The following is a 24,229-nucleotide window of genomic DNA, read 5'->3' on the forward strand; positions in this document are numbered from 1 at the left end:
ATACCTGATCCTTAAAAAAATGCCAATCGCCTCCTCAGCCAATCTTAGTAGTGAGAGTGGATATATTCTGGTTTTTTTTCAAGTTATACACAAACTGTTGATATGTCATGGTTCAGTTGTGATGCAATTATAACTTAGCTGAACAAAGAAAAGTTTTTTTTTTCTATGTGACTGCTTAGCACACAAACTCAGAGTGATTGGCAAAGCTGAAAACAAAATTTCTTTAAGAGAAAATAAACCAAAGCAGGTTATTTAGTAGAGAAGGGAGAGGGGAGTTTTTTATTACAATCTCCTTAAGGGACAAAGTGGGGAAATCCCCTAATGTTGTTAGCATGACACAAGATCTTGTGTTTGAAGACTTGCAGAAGTGTATCTCATGTGATGACTAATCTCATTTGTCTTTTCTATTTTTCTGTCACCATAACTGTGATGTTTGAGGACAGCTGGTGTCCTCAGAGCTAAGCCATCCTGTGTTTGTTTGTTCCATTTCAGTCTAGACACTGAGCCAGCAGGGGTGGCAGTGCAGCCAAACCTGGAGTGCAGAGCCTTGTTCCCAATGCCCTGACAACAGGACTTTCAAGGTGCGTTGTCTTAGGACCTTGGGCTTGGGGAGAATAATTTTTTCTGAACAGCCACATCCAACAAAGTCATGTTCTCAATCTAGATGGGAGGCAGTGAAGCTCAGGAACTCAACTCTATGGACAACTGGATTAGAGGCAGAGATGATTTTGGTGCTCAATATTGTTCCCCTGTATCAAAGAGATGTATTTAGGTAACCCCCCACTAGAAGGTGAAATAAGAGCTTTCCTTCCCCCTATTTTTTATTGAGAGAACTCTGCTGGTCACAGAGTTAAGTTCTCCTCCCCATATTCATAGTAAGCTTTTTTTTTCCTAATATTTTAGTGTTTTGTACTGAAAATGAATTTTAAATGTTGAAGGATAATGTGGGAGTTTCTGAAACTGAATAGGTAAACATATGCTGGGATTGTCTTATTTAAGACATTCCTTGTTTGCCACAAAGGAATAAGAGGAATCCAAAAACTGTATTGCATTTAGCTGTAGCTGTCATGAATGCTATAGGAGGTCCCACAAAAGGGCTGAAGGTATTTTATTCTACCCATTTGTCAGACTAATCACTGTCTTGTGAGAGGGGTTATTTCAGTAAAGAATGAAAGTCAGCTCTCAAGTGAGAAGGAAATGAATGATGTGAAGAGATACCTGACTCATAATTAACTCTGTTTGACAGGTGAGCGTGCACAGTGTTATATAATATTGTATGAACATAGTTTGAAGGCAGTGTATGGTGAGTCACAAATTCTGCATTCTAAAACTTTATAAGGCATTGCATGAAGTGATTTTTCTCCTCCTAGATGCTCAATTACTTTGAGTAGCAAAAAACCACTTTTTTTGTGTCATATCCTGCTGGTTGTTAAGTACAACTCTTGCATGTCTCTATCTCCCTCAAAAGTCTCCAGATGACCCCCCCCCCCCCCCCCCCCCAAAAAAAAGGAATGAGAATCTGGAATATTTTTTAAGAATGCATTGTATTCAGTGCATTTTCAGAATCCAAATTCCTCTCATATGTATTTCAGAAGCTCTTGCTAGTAGAGTCCTTCCACAATGTGTATATTACTATGTTCATTGAGTTACTGTCACTGTTGATTTTAAAAGTCTTAAGGTTATTTCTTAGACAAACAAATCATGCTGAGGTCAAAGCAAGTTTAATAACACTTCTTGTTGAATTCTAAAATATAAGAGGATTATTCTGCTTGAATACTTGGCAGCTGTGAAGTGTTTTAATGAACAGAGCCTTATTTCTATATGGCTATTAAAGCAAACAGTGTGGTGATATATACATGTTTGTACAGCAAGCAGAAATGTCTTGTGCAGACTTTTTGCACCTCTGTTTCAAATACATTTTTTCTCAAGGGATGCAGCCTGGAGCTCATGGAATGATTTTGTAGTGCAAAGATGCCAAGCACTGTTTAGCAAAGAGTTTTCAAGTGCAAGTGCTCCCAGCTGCAGAATGTGTTCCTGTCCCTTTGCTCTGTTCTAACCAGAAAACCCTTCTGCCTGTCCCCAGCAATGCACTGGCACCAAACCTGCCGCAGAGAGTGGCACCCTGGGCTTCATCTTACAGAAGGCACAGGAAGGAGGAAAATGTACATTTTGCCTCAGCACCTGCTCATCACCACCTTTATAACTCAGGTTTGCAGGGTATTGGGATTTGGGATGTCCTAGCCTCCAGAATCAATTCTGATCACAGTGATGGCTGAAGTTGTGCATAACTGACATGAGCAATAAGTGAAGGCAGTGAGATTTTGCAAGGTAAAAGAAACAATCTGCAATTGAACTTCTTATCTCTGATTATTGCTGACAGGATAAATGTTCCAAAAAGAGCAAGAGCTGTTCCATTGTAGTTTTCTTATTTCATATATTGATAGGCTTCTAAAGCACACAGCAATTAGATAAATTGTCTACCAGTGCTCAGAGTGAGGGGCTGATGCAAATTTCCTAAGCCAATCAAATGACAGGTAAGACAGAGACTGTTAGGCAGATCCTAGCAAAAATGGGTGTAATTTCTACTCTTGAAGAAGGCAAGACAGAAATCATCTTCAGCTGAACATATATATATATATATATACAGGAAAAAAAAGCTTAGTATTTAGAACACAAAGGACAGTTCAGATGGTGCAGAATTGATTATGTACATGTTTTTGCATGAATTCTAAGCAAGGAGCTTGCCAGTTCCTGTGACAAAATATTGTAATTTATTGCTTCCCCACATTAAATAACCAGAAGGCGGGTTTTTTTGTAGATCTTTAAAATGTCTGTTGAATGTCACAGATTTCTAAATTGAAAAGGTTAGGAAAAAAGTGCTTTTTGGAAGCAGACGTTGTGCAGAACACTTGTTTTTGCTCTTCTAATCAATACATACAATACATACATACAATTTCTTAAAATCTGCCTAATATACTGTGAAGTATGCAGGTCAATTATTTAGCAGTTATTAAAAAATGTAGCACTATCCCATCCTTGATATTTTGCTATGACATGTATTTTTGCTGCATATTTTTGCCTTTCCCTTGAGTAGAACATTGGTTTGTTATATTATTTCATATCTAAAAAAGTATTAGTGCCATATATGTAAAATATTTCAACAAATAAAAGTTGAATTTACAATTGAAACTGATAAGGCAGCAAAACCAGTTATCAAATTACATATAAACAGTGTATTAAAATATGTGAGGCAAAATGAACACTACAAAGTCAAAAGCTACGCTGTAAAGCTGAGACACTGTTTTTTCAAATGTTGCATATCACAGAAAACCCTACTTCTTTGCATTCTTCAAAAAGCCCCTTTATTCTTTTATCCCAAAGCAAGGACATAAATGAAATCCTTGCTGAACTAATAATGCAGCCAGGAAAAAAATTTGCAAATTTTTGTTTAACCATTTGACATGCTCATAGAGATTAACTCGGTGCACAAGGCCTGGGGAACTAATCTAAAAAGCCCTCTGGGGGACACTTTGGTTGGAGGGAAGAACAACTGGCACAGCAGTGACCTCTGATGTGTCCTTTGCTGGTGAATGGCCTGTGACTCTCATGTTTTCCTTCCTGCAGTTCTGCACTGCATTGGAAATGTTGCATCCCCAGGCTTGGATATGTCTCTGACCCAAGAGAGGTGCTCAGAGGAGAGAAGGAAGCTTAATGAGACTCAGTGCCTAGTCTGGTAAGTCTCCATGTGACTCCTTGTGTTGACCCCAGTCTAGTTATTGCTGTGAAGGAACAAGCTTTATATGATCAGGAACAAAGACACCGATGTCTTCTATGATTTCTTTCTGAAAAAGAAACAAAATTAAAACCAGACAACATAATTTGGCCTCCACTGGCACAAGACTTTTGAGCAGAATAGGAAAAATGACCTTTTGCCATCCTGAGAACAAATTATTTTGTCCTCATTAATGAAATGGCAAGATTGACTTGCAGCAGAGGCAAAGCAGTTTTATTAAGGACCATGGCCCCTGAAAAAGGCCTGGAGGAGTATGGGGGTGAGTGAGCCATGCAGAGCAGTGCCCTACAGCTCCAGCTGTGCACCTGCTTTGCTGGGACTGGTGGGACAGGATGGGGATGTGGGCAGAGGGGTGGAGGAGCAGGGGCTCCTCCCTCTCGTGCAGGACATGCTGCCCCCAGGGGCACAGAGCAGGGCTGCCTGCAGCAGCAGCCCCTCTGCGCTGGGGCATCCTCTGTGCATGAAGCAGCTGCACAGGGGGACACTGAGGGGGAACATTGCTCAGCTGCACCAGGGGTGTTGAGTATTTGTATTGCTTGTTTCCAAAATGAGTCCTGACTCGAAAGCTTTTTCAGCAGCTGCAGAAATCTACAGTCTTTAGCTCACAGTCTGTCATTTTGAGTTACATCATGTACTATTCCAGGAGGTAGAGCTGCCTATGATTTCATAGCACAGTTGATTTTCTAGCTTAATTCCTCAAGGGACCTTAAAGGAAATGGAAACCCACAAATAAAATGAAGAAATTAAATATATATTACTAACTCTAAAATGCAGCATTTATTTGGATTAATAAAATACAAAATTGTAATGATCCTTTACACTGGATTTGATTTTGGTTCTGCAATGATTCAATAGGTTCCTACTTCCCAATCTCACTTTGTCTTTACTTTGGAAAATGTTTTTGTAGAAGAGGAGTTCCTCTCTGAGGGAGGTGATACTATGGAAGATCTCTAATTGTTCTTTACAGGTTTTAAGTTTTCTGGGCTACTGTCAGTCTGTATAAAAGTTGTGATTTGAAGTCAAAGTCCACCTTTCATCCTGAAATACCTTATTAGTTGGATAGTTAATTACCCCAGGTTCCCCAAGTGGAACACAAATACTAAGCTACTAAAAGACAAAAATTTTTCATTTATTAAATTTTGAAGGAACAGTTGAAGGAACAACTCAAACAGTTGAAGGAACAACTCAACAATTCTAAGGCCTGTATATACACTGTCTGGTCTTTTTGGACTAACTAAACTTCAGTGTTGATTGAAGGGGTTCTCTCTGACATGGAGGTTTCACATACCTCTAAAAAACCAGGAGTTTGTCCCATTGTGCCAAATCAAGGAGTGTGTGGTCTGTGTGCTGGAGAAAAATCCAGCCTAGTTTAGTTCCAGATGCAGGCTGACTCTCTATGTAAAAATCTCTGTAGAAGTTAATATTTCCTCCTTTGCTGTTAAGAAAAGTGAACTATTTTAGAGTATCTCATCACAAACTGTTGCCTCAGGGCAGCCAAAAGTGGAGAATGTTGTGCTGAGAAGATGCAGGAATGCTTTAAGAGGGCATTGCCTACTGTGGGAATCAGAGAGCAATTGTTTTGACTTCATATTCTCATGAAGATTTTGTGACACTGTGTGCCAGTTCACTAACCTGGTCCTCCTTTATCTTGTACTTATTCTAAAATTATATTACCAAAAGCAAGAATTTTCTGTTAACTCAGTTGTTAAGCCTGTTCAGTCATGGTGGTGAATAAAATTGTTAGCTGATAGGTCAGTTTATCTTTTGAAAAGGACTTGAGGGTGCTGGTGGATGAGAGGCTCAGCATGAACCAGCAATGTCTGCTGGCAGCCCAGAAAACCAGTTGTGTCCTGGGCTTCACCCAAAGCAGTGTGGGCAGCAGGGGAGGGAGGGGATTCTGCCCCTCTGCTCTGGTGAGACCCACCTGGAACACTGCATCCAGCTCTGGGGCCACAGCATAGGAAAGATATGAACCTGCTGGAAACAGTCCAGAGGAGCCACCAAGATGCCAAGATGAATTGGGGGATGGAGCACCTCTGCTATAAGGAAAGGCTGAGAGAACTAGAAAGAGAAGGTTTTGGGGTAACCTAACTGTGACCTTCCAGTACCTGAAGGGAAATTAGAGGAAAGATGGAGAGAGACTTAGGAGCGTGAGTTATAGGACAAGGGGGAATGCTTCACATAGAAAGTAGGTTTAGATTAGATATTAGAAAAAAGCTCTTTACTGTGAGGGTGGTGAGGCACTGGCACAGGTTTCTCAGAGAAGCTGTGGCTGCCCCATCCTAGAAGTGTTGAAAGCCAGATTGGATGGCACTTGGAGCAACCGGGTCTGATGGAAGGTGTCCCTGCCCATAGTAGGGGTTTGGAACAAGATGAGCTTTAAGGTCCCTCCCAATCTAGGCTGTTCTATGAAATGCTGCTCCTGATCTGAGCGGGGCTTGCGCTGTGTCCCGTCTCCATCACCAGCTGGGCTCTTCCGGCTGTTGCGGAGTTGGGAAGGCGCCGCTGGAGCGGGAGCGCCCGGCCCGGCCCGGCCCGGCCCTGGCGGGGCCGCTGCCGCCACCGCGCGGCCCAACCGCGTCAATGCCCGGGGGCTCCTCGTGCCAAAGCCGGCTCCCATAAAAAACAGTTGGAGTTACAGTTATTCCTCCTCTTTTTCCGCCCCCTCAGGCTTTGCAGCTGTTTCTGTTTCGGCTTTATGAGGTGACAAGCCAAACTGTCCAACAAAACGTGGCTCAGTGTCACTTACTGCTGCCTGTGGCAGATGCCTGGAAAGGTCAGACCCCTGCCTCAGGTAGCACAGTGAATCCTCATGTTTATCCCTTGAAGTTACCCCCCTTTGTCAGGGAAATGTTTATGTGCAGAGAGAAAATAACATGGGTCCTTCTTACTGGAGTGTTGGCAGATACTGGAGCACGTCCAGAGAAGGGAAATTAAGATGGTTGAGGCATCTGGAGCATCAGTCTTATGGAGAGCAGCTGCAGAGGCACCTGGTAACTGCTTGGAGGAGGCTTAAGGAGACCTTATCACTCACCCGTCTGAAAGGAGGCTCTTCCAGCCAGGTAGGTGTTGGTCTCTCCTCCCAAGTAACAAGCAATAAGAGGAGAGCAAACAGCCTCAAGTTGTGCCAGGGGAGGTTTAGATTGGATATTAGGAAAAAATGTCTTCAACAAAACCTGCAACAGGCTGCTCAAGGAGGTGATGGAGTCACCATCCCTGGAGGGATTTCAAAACCAATTGGAAGTGCTTGGGGGCATGGTTCAGTGTGGCCCTGGCAGTGCGTGGTTACCAGCTGGGCTCTCTGACCTCAAGGGTCCTTTCCAACCTGAACAGTTCTATGGTGCATGCTTCCTGCATTTCTGTTGCATTTCTGTTTCCCTGTTTAGCTTATCTGCTAGTTTACAATGGGTTTTAATCCCCCCCGTGTCATCCACCCTTATAGAGATCAGCACAAGCCATAACATACTGGAAGTATTTTTTAATTTCTGCCATCACCCTTTACTGCCACAAGAACAAACTCCAGAGTCTGAGGTAGGACAATATTTTAGTTGCTTTTCCCATTTGATAACTGGAGAATTGCTTAAAGGAGAGGGGAATGGCAATGCTTCCTCCCCTCTAGCTACAATCAATACTTTTTTATAACTCAAAATCTGTCTCTGCAATTGCTCAACACCGATCAGTTTCTTCTGTCTCTCCCCATTTCCCTATCTTAACAATGGGAAAACAATCCCTATTTGTTTGGTTTTTTTTTCCCATGGTGTTTTTTCCCTTTGTTGGTTTGTGTTGTTTTTTTTTGTTTTTGTTTTTTTTTTTATCATGGGATGTACTCCTCTGCCACATACATCTACATCTATACATCACTTCCAGATTACTTAAATAATGTTATTAGGAAAAATGACCAAATGGGGAAAAAATGCAGCCTGGGAAACTTGACTCTGAACATGGAAGGAATAAAGTGGAGAGTCAAATGGCTCAGAGGAGGAGGTTTCATGCAGAAGACAATTGATGGAGAGGTGGCTGCTTTGCATGAGGTTGAAGAATTTTGGTTGTTTCTCCAGATTCTCTGAAGATCCTGATTTAAACTGCTGCTGTTCATAGTCTGTCACTAAGAAGCTGTAATCAAGTAGGGCTCAAATACTTCCCTCCCCCATGCTCTTTGTAGCTGCTGCTGTTAGACAGGAAAAATCTTAGTTCAACTCTAGCATTGCTAAGAAAAATGTGACCTCTGAGCTGGAAGCGCCGTGCTTCTGAAGGGAACGTTCTGTAACACAGAAAGATAGAATCTTTTTATATATTGCTGCTTAAACAGTGATCCAAAATAGTCTGGAACTGTCCTGACTTACACTGAGTCCAAGTCTTGCCTGTTTGTAAGGCTTCAATGCACTGTATTATCAAATCCAATCTGGTGCAATTCCATCTTGCTATTTGAAGGTGTGTTTGGGGTGGGCTTTATGTGGTGGGTTTTTTTGGGTTGGTTTTGTTGTTGTTTGGCTGGGTTGTGTGTGTTGGGTTTTTGTTTTCCCTTTTTTTTCTCCACAGAAGGAAGATTCTTTCCCCTTCCTATGGCGAATCTTTTCCCTAGGTTTTGGTTGTGTTTCTCCTTAGGTCAGGGAAGGCTGGTGGGTTTGCCTTCAGTTTAGAAAGGGATTGGTGGAACTCGGAAGCTTTTTCAGCAATCTTTGGGAAACAGCGCTTGTTGAATGTTACCCCATCTCCTCCCGTGAGCCAGGCTGCAGTTCTGGGCTGGCTTCGGAGGAACCGCGGCTGTGGCGCCGCGCCTCAGGTTTGGCGCGCTGAAGTTCTTGGCCATTCGTCCTTAGTTCCTTAGGGGACACCACCCTCCGTGCCGTGTCCCCTCAGTGTCCCCTTAGGGCTGGGGCGGTGCTGGGCTGGGGCGGTGCTGCCGTGTCCCCTCAGGGCTGGGCTGGGGCGGTGCTGCTGTGTCCCCTCAGGGCTGGGCTGGGGCGGTGCTGCCGTGTCCCCTCACCGCTGGGCTGGGGCGGTGCTGCCGTGTCCCCTCAGGGCTGGGCTGGGGCAGTGCTGCTGTGTCCCCTCAGGGCTGGGCTGGGGCGGTGCTGCCGTGTCCCCTCACGGCTGGGCTGGGGCGGTGCTGCCATGTCCCCTCAGTGCGGGGCGCCGCCCCTGTGTCCCCTGAGGGCCGGGCCGGGGCGGTGCCGCTGTGATCCCTCCGAGCCGGGCCGGGCGGTGCCGCTGTGTCCCCTGAGGGCCGGGCGGTGCCGCTGTGTCCCCCCCAGGGCCGGGCCGGGGCGGTGCCGCTGTGTCCCCCCCAGGGCCGGGCCGGGCGGTACCGCCCCGCTGACGGGATCCGGCGCGACGGCGGCCGCGCCACTTCCTGGCGGCGGGAGCGGGGCGATGGCGGCGCAGGATGTGCTGGGCCAGACCGCCCGGCTGGCCTCGTCCAGCGCCCTGCTGCAGGTGCGGGGCCGCCCCTCCCTCCTTCCTCCTCATCCTCCTCCTCCTCCTCTTGCTGCTCGGCGGGGCGCCGCAGGTGCTTCCAGTGCGGCTTCTTTCACAGGTGCTGTTCCGGGTGGTCACCTTCGGGCTGAACGCCTTCACCCTCCGCTACCTGTCCCGGGAGCTCATCGGCGTGGTCAATGTCAGGTGAGGGAGCTCAGAGGCACCCGGCAGGGCTGTGGGGCAGAGCTTGTGCTGGTCTGTGCCCCGTCACTGGCGATGCTCTGAGTAATGCTGTGCGGTCTGCTCTTGGCCGTGTCGCAGTGTTTGGTCATTTCGTGCATCCCCAGGTCTGTTTTGGCCTGAAACACCGGTAGCACTGGCCTGGGTTTTGTGTTTAAACCATCTGTTTGCAGAGGAAAAACTAGATACAATGTGCTTTTCCTATAGGATATATTGTATCTTCATATTTGGTCTGCAACATGTATTCTTGAAATTTCTCTCCGTTTTTAGGAGCTGGTGATAATTTTAGCTCATTTACCCATGTTTGCACACCTGTAGGAATTTGTTTGTTAGGCAGTCGTGTAAAAACTGTGATGCTACCACATGAAGGGTTTACAATTTATAGAAAAGAAATAATTTTCTCTCCTTTTTTTTTTTTTTTGGTCCTTTTCACCGCCTTTAGGCTGACTCTGCTGTACTCAACAGTTGTCTTCCTTGCCAGGGAGGCATTTCGCAGAGCTTGTTTGAGTGGGAGTGCCAAGAGAAACTGGACCAAAACAATTAATCTCTTGTGGCTGACGTAAGATACCTTTAAAAGTTTACTTCCTTAGAATTTCTCGTTTTTGTCTGGGAGCTCACAGAATGAGAGGAAGTGTTTATTTACTGAGATAATTATTTCAGAAGCCTCAGTTATGTTTCTGATCTAGGACTGATGTAGGAAGCTGCTCAAGTCTGGTGCTTGCTTTAGCATTTTTGGACTTGATTTCTTGTTGGAGCACATGAGGAAGTTCATTGCCAAAAGTGCCATTTCTTCTGTTGCTTGAGTTTCATTTGGGCCATAGCTGTTGAAGGAAAACGCTGTTGCACAAATATGTAGCCCTTTGTTTTTTCTTCCTCTTCCTGCTCAGTTTTGTGATTTTATTACCTGATGTGCATTTGTGAACCTGCAACATAAATGTTTGGGTAGGAGAGATGTAAAAAGGTGAAAGAAAGAATTGGCATTAAACAACAAGGAGGAAGTAGGGTTGGCTCTTTCAGCTGTGGTGCTATTTATAGCAGAACAGCTTAAAGTCCACAGGGTGCTGCAACAAGCATTCACACATTGCAGTGTGATTAGGATGAAGTGGATTTTATGGCTTGTTTCTCCCTCCTGGTTCCTGATTCTCTCTGCTCTCTCCCTCTGTCAGCTCTAGCTGCTGTTTAGCCCCAACTGGGCTGGGCTGGGAAGTAAATTTACCTGCCTGATATGGTTGAAAACTACCCCTGCATGATAAAATAGTATTCTCCCATTGGGGCACCTGACTTTCCCTGGAAGTGCCCAGCTGTTAACTGGATCTGGCCCAGGAATGGGGGTTATGTGTGGTCATCTGCATCCAGGTATAAAGCAGAGGGATTGTCCCTGTCAGGGAGGGGTCTAATACTAATATTTAAAATGTGTTGTTCCTGTTCTCTAAGCTGTACTGTAGTCAGCTTTCTGCTGTGTGGGAGCTTCTCAAGTGAGCATTAAATGACAGAGATGACATTGACTATGTGGATCTTTTTTGTTTTAAACTTTTCTTTGCAGAATAGCATAACTTCAAATGAAGGTTACCTTCAGTGAAGCATCTGAAATATGTCCTAGGAGATTGATGTCAAGTATCTTAGGGGTCTGATAGTGTGAGGGTCAAAGAGATCTTGCTCCAGTGATGTAAAACTTGATGGACTCTGCTAGAAACTTTGTGTTTCTGAAGCAGTGTCAGCAGAACAGGATGTGCAGGCTGATGTGGGATCAGAATTGTTTGGTCCTAAGGCACAAAAATGCAGATATTTGACCTTATGGGTCTGGAGTAGAAAATGGACAACAGAGAAAAATGTTTTCTGTGTCTTGTAGAGTGCCTTAAGGGTGTTCATTACCAAGGAAAATATTCATTCTTGGTATAGTAACTATGGGAATTAATTCCTCAGGGCCTTTTTTGTATAATCATTGTGGCCATGTGTGATATTGTAATCTAATTTTCTTTCCCCCCCCCCGTTTTGTTTTTGTGTTGTTTTGTTTATTTGTTTGGTTTTGGTTTTGTTTTGTTTCTGCTGAAGTTACATTTCCATTAATTAGTTTTTATGTTAACTTTTTAGAGTCCCCCTTGGTGTCTTTTGGTCTCTTATCTTGGGCTTAGTCTGGCTACACTTGCTTGAAGTCCCCGACCCTTCTGTGGTTCCTCACTATCAGGCTGGTGTGGTGGCATTTGGTCTTTCTGCCATTATTGAACTCCTGGGAGAGCCATTCTGGGTTTTAGCACAAGCTCATTTGTTTGTGAGACTTAAGGTTAGTAAAGTCTGTGGGGTGTGTGCATGTGGGGGGAATCTTTGCTGAAAAGAACAGATTGCTGACTTAGATCTTTGTATATTCAAGGGTATAAAAATCCCTGTGAGTCCTGTTTAGCACTGCATGGCCTGGTTTGTAACATACCCAGGAATTTGTACCCGTTAAAGCCAGCAAGTTGGTTTATTTAGACATTATTACCTTAAATCCTGAAACACAGGTTTTTGATTGGAGGGAGAGACACACTGCTTCCACAATTCTACATGAAATATTGAGACTATGATAGTCTCAAGCAAAATTTTCTCCCTTATGTCCCATTCAAAGTGGAGGAACTGTGAAATGCTAGAATGGAAAACTTAGAGAGCAATGACAATCTAGGCTGGCCAGCTCAGCAGAAAGGAACTGTGATAAAGTCACACTGACTTTGAACACCTTACATTCCTACATCAATTCTGTGCATTAAACTTATATATTTTAAGCTTGTGTATGTGGTTAGGTTGGCAGAAAATAACCCTTCTCTGTTTTGTGTTTCCTAAAGGTGATTGCTGAAAGCCTTTCAGTAGTGTCAAAATGCCTTTTGACAGTTACTTTAGTAATCCTTTATCCTCAGTGGGGCCTTTACATTTTTTCCTTGGCTCAGGTAAGTTCCCTTTGTTCTCTCTCAGCTGAATTTTAATTTTCCTTTGACATTTAGCCTGCTGAAGAACTTTGGGGAGCTGAGAGAAAAAGCTCCTGGGAGGTTTAGGATTTAGAATTTATATTTGGTATTTTCCTGATACTCATTATTGACTCGGTGCTTTGACATTGAGTTAAAGGGAGGTAGAAAGAAACACCTTCCATCTGTGAAGGCTCATCTTGCAAATAAGGTTATGTTATTCTAATCACACAGAACTTTATCAGCCTGTACCACCAACCTGCAGTACCTTATCAGAAAGTGCTAATCAAGTGCAATTAATTCAGGTTAAAACTTTTTCTTGATGACAATGAAGGAAGGATAATTTTTTTCCTTCAGTTTTTGCCCTGGCTGTTGTAGATCGCTTATAATTGATGGAAATTGGAAATGTTCTATGAAATAAGAGATGTAGGCAGTAGCTGTTCTGTCAGCTTGATTTTTGATTGAGTAATTGCTTTATAATTGGACCTTCAACATTCTATAAATGATGAATAAAGCATGAAAATTAGCAAAGATCTATGATAACCTACAGGTTAAAAAAAGATAAAAAAATCAACACCATTCTTAAGAACTGTTCAAATCCTTACCTATTTTAATATTTGGTAGCATAAAAACTACTTACATTTTCTTCTCACTGTATTTTCACCTAGTATATAATTCTGCATTTCTAAGTTAATTTTGTTTCACTGTTTTTCTTCTCTCCTTCCTGATCTTCCCAGCTTTTATATGTCAGTGTTCTGGTAATGTGCTATGTAATTTATTTTGTGATGTTTCTGGGATCTCCTGAAGCCACAAAGAAGTCATTTCCAGTTGCTAGAGTGAAAGCTCTCTTACCTAGCTTCGTGGAAGATGAGGTAAGTTGTGCAATTTATTTCTTGATTTTCTTCTTAAAATCTCATGTGAGGGCACTTTGAATGTTGCTTTTAGACTGGGGAGTTAATTGAGTGGTTTTGGGGTTATTTATGCACTATAGAAGATATGATAGATTAAGTAAGAAATATTGCATAGAAATTGTGTTTGAAGTTTGTATTAGTAAAATTCTTGTCAGAAAAAAAAAATCATTCAACTTGAACTCTTTGTGGTTTGGGGTTTGTTGTTGCTGACTTGTTGCAAAATATTAGTAGATATTAACTGGAGATAGACCATGTGCACTGTGCAGGGGAATGACCAGCTAGCACTGGATCTGAGGCAGAAAACAAACCAGAACCATATATTAGTAGATTTTTGGTATTTTGATCTCTGCACAAAGTAACCATGATGTTCCACAGCATCCTAGAGATACTCAAATATCTCTCAAACAAAAATGAAGCAAAGACAGAAATGAAAAGAGTCATTGGGGAAGACAACATTCTGGATAAGATTTACAGATTGGAAATATAAAGGTGGTTCTTTGCAAGTCTTATAAAGACAGTTTGAAGAGCAGTAAACAATTCATATCTCCAGTGAGGGTGGAAGTTATATTGGCATGTTAAACACCCTGGATGTTGTTTTTTTCCTACCTCCAAACTTGATTAGTATTTTCTGTAGAATCCTCTTATGGATACTTTGTCTGCAGCAACAGCACTTTTCAACAAGGGAATCAGTTTTTGCCAGATCAGTGATGTTGGTGCTTGAATTCAGCAATATTTTACATTAGTGGTTGATAACTGTGGCATTGTGGGTTTCCTCACCACTGCAGTTAGGGCTACCCTGCAGTGTTGCAGTGCCTTGCAGTTTTCTATTTCTACTCTGTAATGTCAATCACCTTTGTTACATCTCAGTTTTCTTTTTTGCAGACCTTTGTGAACTGGAAGGAAGCACGCTTGACTTGGAGTTTCTTCAAACAATCCTTCTTGAAACAGATTTTGACAGAAGGTGAGGCTTGACAGAGAAGTGTGAAGGAAGAGGGCTCATGAAAACTATTTGCAAAATTGACTTAAAGTTTCAGAAAGCTTGGCTGGGGGGAGATGAGGCACATGATTGCCAACCTGAATGGTTCTCATAACTAGGTGCTGTCCTGTTTGACTTTGTCTCTTGAATACTTGATATTGGAAGTGCCTGAGTAAGTTATTGGGAAAGATTTAGGGGCTTGTTCTGAAGTTCTTTATTTTGAACTTACAGGTGAACGATATGTGATGACTTTTTTGAACGTGTTAAATTTTGGAGATCAAGGTAAGTGTGATGGTATTTGGAATAGTGACAGAGTTTTCTTAGTCACTCTCTTCATGTGGTTCTGAAAATGACTTGAAGTGTTTGAAGATAGCTTGAATATCTGAGAATGTTTCAAAGCCTTTAAGCTGCATTTCGGGGAATAATTAATATAAACTTTAAAATAATAGAATTATAGAATAGCCTGGGTCAGAAACAACCTTCAAGATTATCTTGTTCCAGCCCCCTGCCATGGATGTTCATGAAATCTTTATCTTTCTCTTCTCCTGTATCAGTAAATCCTTATGTTCCTGTTCTTATTCAGTGAACTTTATCAGGATCCTCTAAATTCCTCTACAGCAAGAATTGGAAGTGTGGTTTGGTGCTGTTCTAGATTCACTTCTGTCTAGTTGGTGCTTTTGTCTTACCTTTGCCATGAGCAAACCTTGCAAGTTTAAGCTGTAGTTGCTTGACTGTCAGAATTTTTAGAGAATACTGCTTCCATGTTGCACGAAATACCACTTGTTTTCTCTTTTTTGGAGATGTTAAATTAGAATTCATGTTATTATTACAGACTTGGAATTAAAATATGTCTAAAACTCTTGAGATTGCTTTTTTTTTTTTTAAGGTGTCTATGATATTGTGAATAACCTTGGTTCACTGGTGGCCAGGTTTATCTTTTTGCCTATTGAGGAAAGCTTTTACGTATTTTTTGCTAAAGTGTTGGAAAGAGGGAAGACTGTAAAGGATCAGAAGCAGGTATGTTTATTTGGATTAATTACATGTCAAATGCTTGATTTTTGTTACAGATAAGTTGCATCACAGAAGTGTGGCAGACAGAAATGTGTGTTTAAATTTGAGTATTGAGGTGCTAAAATTGAAAAGTGGAGAATAAAAATGTTGAGTCAGACTGGACCAAAAAGAAAAGTGAATAGGTAAAATGCTAATGAAATAGAAGTGAAAATATGCAGTAGCATAGTGCTGCCTTGCATCTATAAAGGTAACCTCAGCTGCTCCAAACAGTGTGATGGAAAGCCTACTCTACTGTGTATTTCCAAATATAGCAAGCCATTATTTAAATAATGAAATTTTTTAAATAAATGCTATTTGGAAGTACTTTATTTACCTAAACATATCAATAGCTGTTAAATAATGTTTCTGAAGAGTGCAGCTTTGGGAAGAAAAGAATTGGATTTTTCTTGTGTGTTTGAGTTATATGAGGAGGATTAATGAGTAAGAGCTTTGTTCCACAGGGTAATATTCTTGATCTCTCATGAAGGTCAGTCTGTAGCAGTCCTGCTAATTGCACATCAGAACACAATGAAATCCTGTGCTTCAGGTTCCTGGTGGGCTAAGGGAGGTGTCTGTGCATATTTGATATCAAACCTACCTGGTGTGTAGAACTGAAAAAATGGTGGAATAATAAATCTGTAAAAAGCATTACCAAATTAAGAGCACGTGTGTGGATAATTCAATAACAAAGGATAAGTTTCACACCTTTTTACATGATGCAAACTGATTTGTTTCTCTTAAGGAGCATTTCTGCACAAGAGTGGTTATTATTACATTGATTTTGGTTCATGTGATTTGCTATGTTTTTTTTCAGGATGATGTTGCTATGGCTGCAAATGTACTGGAATTGCTGCTGAAACTTGTGCTCCTGATTGGCCTCACCATCACCGTTTTTGGCTATGCCTATTCTCAGCTGGCTCTGGATATTTATGGAGGCTCAATGCTCAGCTCTGGAACAGGTAAAGATTTATAGACCTGGCCAAAAACCACCACTCTTTAGAAAAAACCTTGCAGCTATTATGAATCTTTTATAAATCAGCAGTTTGTGTTTTTTCCTGTGAAACTGCTATTGAAATCTGTGATTTAGCTCATCAGAATCCTTTGCCTTGCTTATTTGTGTTCTTGTCAAGATATCTAGACAGGAAACTTGTTCAAATGAACTTAACTTTCCTATATTGGTATTAACATTACATTACAAGTTCTATCTCTTATTATCAGTGCCTGTAAAAACAAAGTGGATTGATAGAAGAAATCATTAACTATTTATCTTATTAATGTGGTTTTTAGGTCCAGATCTCCTGCGGTGTTACTCGTTGTATGTCCTGTTTCTTGCTGTCAATGGAGTAACAGAATGTTTTACATTTGCCTTAATGTGCAAAGAAGAAGTGGACAGGTAGGAAACAGTGTCTCCAAAATGTTCCTGTGAATTTATTTGTGCTGACCTGAAAAAGGACCTGGTGCCTTTGCACAAAATAATATCCTGCCCCACAGAAAAGCAACTCCTTGCTAGGCTGTGTGCATTTAGATTTAGATGAAGAAACTTTAGCAAAAGTTGAAAAGTTTGGGTAAAAAAAGGTCAGAAACTAAGAAATAGAGATTGTTAATTTAGCTTTAGGCATATCACTAACTGGTAATTTAAATGTGTGTTTTCTGCACAGATGAGCTTGAAGTTACCCTTTTTAAGACAATTACTTGACTCATTGAAAGCTTGCAACTATTGACATTTTCCATGTACAGGTACTGGACATACACTAAGGAATGATTCCAGCTGTGGGTGTGAATCCAGTGGTTTACTACTTTGTAGGAGGTTGGACTAGGTGACCTCTGAGAGCCCTTCCAGCCTGGATTATTTCCTGGTTCTGTGTTTAGGCTGTCCCTAATGTGGCCCTTTCAAATTAATTTATTTTCCACAATCAAAGTGGGAGCTTTTTTGAGTTAGCAAGGGCTGCTTTCACCACCCCTTTAAAATGTGCACTCATTTTCCAAGTCACTGTTTATAACAGAAATGAAATAAAGTGTTGATTTGTTCCTGAGCATTCATTTTCTTTAATATATTCCTAACATAAAATAGCAAAAAGTGCACAAGTTTTTGCATTACTAATAATTGTGATTAAATTTGATTTTCTGCAATGAGTGCACAACTGATTAGTGTAATAGAATTTCATTCACATAATGTAGTTCTTGGTTTATTTTGGTTGATGTATTTTCTATTCTTTCAAATGATTTTTTTTATCCTCTCATTTCTCAAATTTATTTTCACTAGAAGATGGTAAGAGAAATTCTGTTACTGATGTTAGAAAATAAAAGATCATTAGTAAATGAATGCTGGAACTGCACGCATTGTCAAATTATTTATTCCTTTTGTTTTTTTCCCTAGGTACAATTTTGTTATGCTGGCCTTGTCTTTCATATTTCTGTGCATCTCTTATTTCCTGACCCACTGGTATGGCAGTGTGGGCTTTATCCTTGCCAACTGCTTCAACATGGGCATCAGAATAGCTCACAGCACCCACTACATCCATCACTACTTCAGAGAGAGCACCCACAGACCCCTTGGGGGCCTGCTGCCCTCCCCAGCTCTGCTGCTGGTTTACATCCTCAGTGCTGTGCTCACGGCTTCCTCAGAGGTGAGCTCCTTCCTCTCTGCTCTCGCTGACCACGCTGCTGACAGGTGGCTTTTGTGTCCACAGAAAGAGGAATGCCATCAGGAAAAGAGGCTTTTGAGGGTAGACTGGGAGATTTGCATTACAGAAAGGCAGGATACATTGTTAAGAGATTCTTCATATTAATGTTTTCTGCTGCCTGTACAAGGTGGATCTGAGAAGTAAAATAAAATTTAACGCATTTCTGCTGTGTGTAGTTAACCCATATTCTTACTTATTAATAATGGAAATTTTGCAGTGGCACCAAGAAATTGGCATTAAAAATTCTGTAATAAAAAAAAGTAATAACCAAAACTAGAAGAAAACCAAAAATTGCTAAGAGCACATTTAACATATTTATTCAGTAATAGATGGTATTCGTGCAGGGTGATTATTAAGGGGATTGGAGCTTTTCAATGTACAAAAATTTGACAGCTTGAAAATCCATTATGCCTGAGAAAGGAGAATTTTATATTTTAGAGTGGGAGATTTCCAGTTTTGTTAGAAAATAGCCTGATATGTTGCTGTACAGTAGCAGACTTGCCTGATAGCACCAGCAGAGTTTTGTGTCATCTCAGTTAACACATTTTGTGTGCCAGATAACAGCAGCTTCCTCATTTACCAGATATCTACTGAATGGTTATTTTTTGCTGAACTTAAGAACTTAAGGAAGCAAATATTGTGACTGCTGAAGATGTTTTATTGTAGGATCAGTGCACGTGCACAACCGTGCTTGGCTCGATGGTGACGTTGGCGTTGGACCTTACTTCTTGTTGTGACAGTAAATGCACTTTGTGCTGACTGGTTTCCTGCAATGCCTTGTTTTCTCTGTTGTAGGTGTTGTTCTGCTGTGACAAGGGCTGGATGGCCAGGCTGATCCACATCAGCACAGGTGCCCTGTGCCTTGCAGCAACCCTGGTTACAATGTTCTGCACAGAGACCAAGCTCATCCACTTTGTCAGGAGCCAGTTCCTCTCCCGCTATCTGAAGAAAGGAACATGACCTGCTCCTGTGCAGAACAGTTCTTGTATGTGCTTGCAGTAAAGGGCTGTGATTTTTTCCATGAGATCTGTGTGGAAAAAGGTTTCCACATGTGTTTGGAAGCATTGATAAGGGAGTGGCAATGTTGACAACTGCCACATGAATATTGTTTTGTCTTCTGAACTGGTCAGTACAGCAAAAGACAGGTGAATAATTTTCTCTTTATGCATCATTCTTGTCTAAGCTTTTCTTCAAAGAGCCTCTGAAGATGTAAGCTGACCCCCTGACATGACCTGGTTGACAGACTGTGTGTAGAGAGCTCCCCTGCCTGCCACTGGGCAGTGTGGGGAGGCCTGATGTGGTTTTGAGGGCTCTTATTTGGCATGGGTGCTGCTTAATTGGGGAGATGATGTTCAGGGGAAAAAACCCCACACCAACCACAGCAATGAATGCCATAAAACAACACCAGTGTGAGTGTTGTGGAGCAGAACACAGTGTGGTGCAGGGGGATTGAGCTGTCACTGTTTGAAGTGCAAAGTGGGGAACAGAAGATCCTGACGTTTACAAGTAAATTAATGGAATACACAGCATGTGTCCCTGCTGGCTTTGTGAGATTATTTCATTCAGCAGATCCTTCATGTCTGAGGGCATTGATTAACTTGTCAGAAATACCCTGAAGCCTTAGCTGGAAGAGGTTTTGGGTATTGTCTGCAGAAGGTGTTGAGTACAATCACTGATGGTGCAGTTCATAAGGTTACTCATAAAACTTCTTACTTTCATTCCATTGTTTTTTGGGTTTGTCTGAGATTTTAAATGCCAACATGATCAAACTTATCTCAATAAAAATTATTTGTCTGTACAACTGAATGTTAAATATATTTAATAAGATTTTTTACAAGGAATTATGCATATCAAAGATGTCTTCATTGGATAGTAAATACTTCCTTTTGTTCCAATGTTTTCATCATATCTTGTTTCTTTACTTGTTCAATGTCAACCTCTGGATTGTTTGGGTTTTTTTGAATTGATGAAAATTTGGATGTTCAGAAGTTCTAAAATTCCATGTAAGAGTGCTGGTTTAGGTGTGCTGGTGGCATATTGTATTGCTGGTCTAAGATCTGAACCAGGCAGTTTCAGAATGTACAAGTGGCAGGTTTATAATCATCAATGTTCCCTTTGCAGCTTTTGGATGGACCAAAAAATGTCAAGGTATAAGAAAATGTGTGTTCAGACATGTGCAGTTGAAAGCTTTTAATTATGTAGCAGCTCTGCAGATCCTCAGACTGCTTAAAAAAACCTCACTGCAATGGCATTGTGGAGTTCATTGTGGGGACCTCAGTGCCCAGGCTGAAATGCTTTCTAGTGTCAGGGCCTTCAGCTTGTAGCTAGAAATAATTTCTAAACTCTGGTAATTCCCACTTGGAAAGCATTGCCAAAGATACTTTGTATGATAATTTGGTGATTGAAAAATGATTGTAGAGGAGCCAAAATGTGACAGTGAAGGGAAGGTAATGGCCTTGCACAGCCAAGGGCATTTGTCTCCATTGCCTGGCTGGAAGGAGTAGATGCAGTTGTGCTGATTCTTCTTACACTTTTGAAATCTGTCAAAATGAAACAAACTCTACATTATCCTGTCCTCTTAATTGAATTCAGTAGTTCTTTGCCTTTTACATTTTTCTCTTCTGAATGGTCCTACACCTTATTTTCCTTTTTTCTGTCTGGTGTGGAGTTAGTTATGGAGTACAATTTCAAATATTGCAGAGGGTTGAAACTTCTTTATTATGAATGGTCAATGCTTACAACGGTTGCTTCTCCTTTACTTGTTGGTAGTAAAAAAAATCAAGATAATTGAACCTAAGGACTGTATTTTAAGGTCTTTTTCTGTATGCCTTTGGGATCCTACTGTGGTAATATCTCAATCTGTACAGTGAATTTTTATAACTCCTTGGAATGAGAAATTTTGTACAGCCCTGCACCTAAAGTGCTTTGGAGATGGAAGAACTTCTCATATCAAATTGAAGCCTGAAGTCATTCTGCCTTGTCTGCTCTTACAGCCCTAGCTGTACACTGATGTTACTTCTGCTACTTGTAATCTCAGAAGTAGGATAATGTGAGGAGTTCTTCTTCAGTGACGTGACCTGTGTAGTCTCATAAATATTATTTAATATAAATGAATTATTTAATATAATATGAACTAATTTAAAGACAAGTTACATTTTTATACCACTTTGTGTTATTTCATATTGGAAATATGCTTTTTCTTATTTCATAATGGCAAAAATCACGTCTCAAATGCTGTTTTCTATGAATCAGGAAGACATTTAAGGTGGCTTAATGATTGCTCATTAGCAAATTAAGGACACATTCCTCATTTAAACATCATCTGCAAGCAGCTCAGTGATGGTTGAGTGGTGTTTGTGATACTGGATGTTTTATTTTTAATGTTTTATGTGGCAGGAAACTGCAAGGAGAGACAGGAAGTAGAGACCTATGAAACTCTGCAGATTTCTTATTTGTCAGTGGGATCCTTAATGTCAGAGCTGTTAATTGCTTTATTGCTAAAGCAGCAAACCCTCAAACTCAGGGACGAAGTTGAGATTGAACTTGACCATGTTTCCCTTTTGTTTTAACCCATTCATCAATCAAAATCACAACTGTCTAAAGTGTCATGGAGCTATTTTGTAGTGTTCTGAAATCTTTTTGTTTCAGCCAAAGGGGGACGAAACATTTTCTTTGGTGGAAAAGGTTATGATTTCATGCTTTGTGGTGTGTTTTTCTTATTTGTTGAATGAATGATTTTCAAGGTAACACTAAATAAAGTCTATTTCCTCTATATTTTGTTTTTGTCTTCCACTTGATGATTATTGGAGTTTTATTTGTATCATTGGTACAACTGATGCTTGCATTTGGTTGGATTTTCTAGGATATTTTATGTGTAAATTCAATTATCAACATACATACCATTTCCTAACACACACATGGATAAAATTTGCTGTAGTAGTTATGTGAGAAGTGGCATCATTATAGTGATTTTTTCCCTCTTTGTTTCTGTCAAATTGTTTGTATGAATTGGAATGGCCAAGTTCCTTTGTTTGCTTTTACAATGCATTGTGATAAAAACTGATTCAGTGGCCAGGAATAAATCTGATATTTAATGAAATTTTTTTAGCTGAATTAGTTTGTAAATGGCAATGCTGCTATTGGGAACTAATCAATTAACCAATTGTTCAACTGTAGTGCTGTAAATATTTTATTTGTAAAAAATTTAGGGCAAGGGGAGCCACTTTTTGGGCAAAGAAATGAGGATTTGAAGCTTTGCCTAAATTGATAATCTGCTTTAGCAGGCACAAAAGATAATAGATAAAAGTTTGAATTTTGACCACAATTGAGCACCCATGAAGGGTATTGGCTTCTTAGTTCATGTGAAGGATTGTGTGAGTACCTTGAGGTCAATCCTACAATTCCTTGGATCTGAACAGTCCTTCTATCTAGACTTTGAAATTCTTTTTGTGGACTTTATATTGCTGTCTGAACAACATACTTGTTTTTGTGTGTGTGGTTTAATTATCTGATTTTAAAGATAATGCCAAAGAGAGCGGATCTGAGGATTTTTGAACCATGTCAGTGTTTCAAGAGATGTGCTGAGCTGTAATGGTTTTGTTCAGCACAAAATGCATAACTCATCTGCATTCTGAGGGTGCTCTGGAAATGGAGCTGGTTTTCAATATAAGCTGAAAATGAAGTTTGAAGCTGTGCACATGTGAGGTACAGCTGGGCCCTGGAAACAGCAGGGCCTGCTCAAAAGTGTGAGCAGCTGGGGATCTAAAGAAAACTGATAGGAAGTGCTTATCTCTGCTTCACTTTGGATTGCTTCCACAGAAAGATGTGTGTTCTCTCCAGTTTCTGGTCTGAGCTGTGCTTCATGCTCTGCCTTGCTGGGATCTGGGAGGAGGAGTGGTCCCTTTTCAGAGGGGTGTCTGTCACTGTCCCTGTAGTGAGCTCTGTTCATGGGGTGGGTGAGTGTGTGCCCCCCATGCAGCTAAGAAGGATTTTCTGGGAACTGTGGGGAAAGGTAGAACACCTGGGTGTTCTTTGTCAGACTTGCTGGTTGGATGTGGTAAGGGAACCTCTGGCACAGCTCTGTGTATTTGCTGGCAAGGTTTTGTGAATCATGGATAATGTGTTTGGCATCATTTCTCTCCAAAGATCTGTGCCATCCCACTGAACTGAGAAAGTGGCAAGGAACATAACCAAGAGGGCAGATATTTTATATCCTTGGCCCACTTAATAAGACTGAAATAATTAAAGCTGTGTCAAGAAGAAAAAAACCCAACAGAGATAGCAGTCCTTAAAGACACATCAGGTGTATGAGTGGTTCTAATCCAGCAGTAAACAAGAGCCATGTTTTGTTTTCTGTGATACTTTTTGCTCCAAAAAGGGAACAACATAACAGAGCTTGGGAGAAGACTGCAAGGTTTAGCTCCTAACATTCTCAAATGCAGGAATATTCCAGACTTACATCCTTGTGGCCCCCCTAGGGAGAGGGGAGTAGGAAAGTTCTGAAGGGATGTGCCTGTGTCTCAGAGAGAAACTGAGGCACAGTCATGCACTATCTGTGAGAAAGTGCCTTGTCATCACTTGGGAATCTCTTCAGCTCTTTTGTTTGTTTGTTTGTTTTGATTGCTGTTTCATTCATATGTTGGCAAGCCATTCATAACCAGCTCCTGTATGTAGATGTGTCCCTTTTTTCTGTAAAATGTCAGCCTAGCCAGTCTCATTGCAAAAACCACAAGAGCCCTGCCCTGGGCTGGCTTGAGGAAGATGTTGGTCAGCTTGCTGAAGGTTTTGTTTGCCAGCCCTGACAGCACAGAGTGAGGAGGGAGCAAATTAGACTTGCACAGAAAAATTTAATTGTGGTTTCTTTTTTGTTCTGGATGCTTGACTTGGCAGTGCTGTTTTCCTAATGGACAGGGGTTTTGGGAGTAATTTTATAAAACAAGTGCCATAAAGTGCACTCATATGCCTTCTCTTATCTGTGTAATGATTTTAGCAGTCTCTCAGTGTGGGTGAGGAGATGTTATGGGATGAGGAAAGGGAAGCCTGCTGAGTACAGTGCATGAGCAAGGAACAGAGTGTCCCTCTGGGGAGAGGCCTTTAGTCTGAGAGTTCCTTCCCTCTCTGAATGCATTTCTGTCACTGCAGATAAAACTTTTAAGTGTGTCTCTGCTTAAGTGCTTCTCTAGGCAACCAGGAGAACGTGTTGGGAAGAACCAGAGAGTGCCCAT

At 41.2% G+C, this 24,229-nt stretch overlaps 2 protein-coding genes across 5 annotated transcripts in view; both read left to right on the plus strand.

Moving 5' to 3' along the window:
* The window catches only part of LOC143694999 (uncharacterized), a 34,216-nt gene extending 25,545 nt beyond the window's left edge, over positions 1-8,671 (plus strand). The window contains exons 3-9 of one of the 3 annotated variants that reach the window (XR_013183861.1): positions 493-581; positions 1,247-1,303; positions 2,084-2,208; positions 3,625-3,733; positions 6,464-6,587; positions 6,690-6,855; positions 7,236-8,671. Coding sequence is in view for 1 of the 3 variants with exons in the window: in XM_077184521.1 (XP_077040636.1) it covers positions 3,666-3,733; positions 6,690-6,855; positions 7,236-7,324; positions 8,399-8,621 (546 nt within the window). In the remaining 2 variants the exon portion in view is untranslated. Of the gene's footprint in view, positions 1-492; positions 582-1,246; positions 1,304-2,083; positions 2,209-3,624; positions 3,734-6,463; positions 6,588-6,689 lie in introns of all 3 variants that reach the window. The other 2 variants (XM_077184521.1, XR_013183860.1) reach the window with 2 other exon arrangements.
* Positions 8,672-9,083: 412 nt separating this feature from the next.
* Positions 9,084-21,777, plus strand: RFT1 (RFT1 glycolipid translocator homolog). 2 transcript variants are annotated; one of them, XM_054640003.2, is made up of 13 exons: positions 9,084-9,229; positions 9,330-9,415; positions 9,894-10,010; positions 11,543-11,732; positions 12,268-12,369; positions 13,122-13,256; positions 14,178-14,256; positions 14,503-14,553; positions 15,158-15,288; positions 16,136-16,280; positions 16,609-16,714; positions 17,699-17,948; positions 18,801-21,777. In XM_054640003.2, the coding sequence occupies exons 1-13, from the start codon at positions 9,167-9,169 to the stop codon at positions 18,963-18,965; spliced, it is 1,620 nt and encodes a 539-aa protein (XP_054495978.2). In that variant the 5' UTR covers positions 9,084-9,166; the 3' UTR covers positions 18,966-21,777. The 2 variants fall into 2 exon arrangements, with proteins under 2 accessions (XP_054495978.2, XP_077040635.1); XM_077184520.1 differs by having other exon boundaries at positions 9,099-9,415.
* The last annotated feature ends 2,452 nt before the right edge of the window (positions 21,778-24,229 follow it).

Source organism: Agelaius phoeniceus, chromosome 11 (assembly GCF_051311805.1).
Source record: "Agelaius phoeniceus isolate bAgePho1 chromosome 11, bAgePho1.hap1, whole genome shotgun sequence".
In the NCBI taxonomy this organism is placed as follows: Eukaryota; Metazoa; Chordata; class Aves; order Passeriformes; family Icteridae; genus Agelaius; species Agelaius phoeniceus.

Excerpts from the sequence above, each read along its gene's own strand:
- RFT1 (XM_077184520.1), top strand. The coding sequence starts at position 9,180 with ATGTGCTGGGCCAGACCGCCCGGCTGGCCTCGTCCAGCGCCCTGCTGC. Across the intron at positions 14,257-14,502 it reads GAAACAGATTTTGACAGAAG|GTGAACGATATGTGATGACT; the intron begins GTGAGGCTTGAC and ends TTGAACTTACAG. Across the intron at positions 15,289-16,135 it reads CTGTAAAGGATCAGAAGCAG|GATGATGTTGCTATGGCTGC; the intron begins GTATGTTTATTT and ends GTTTTTTTTCAG.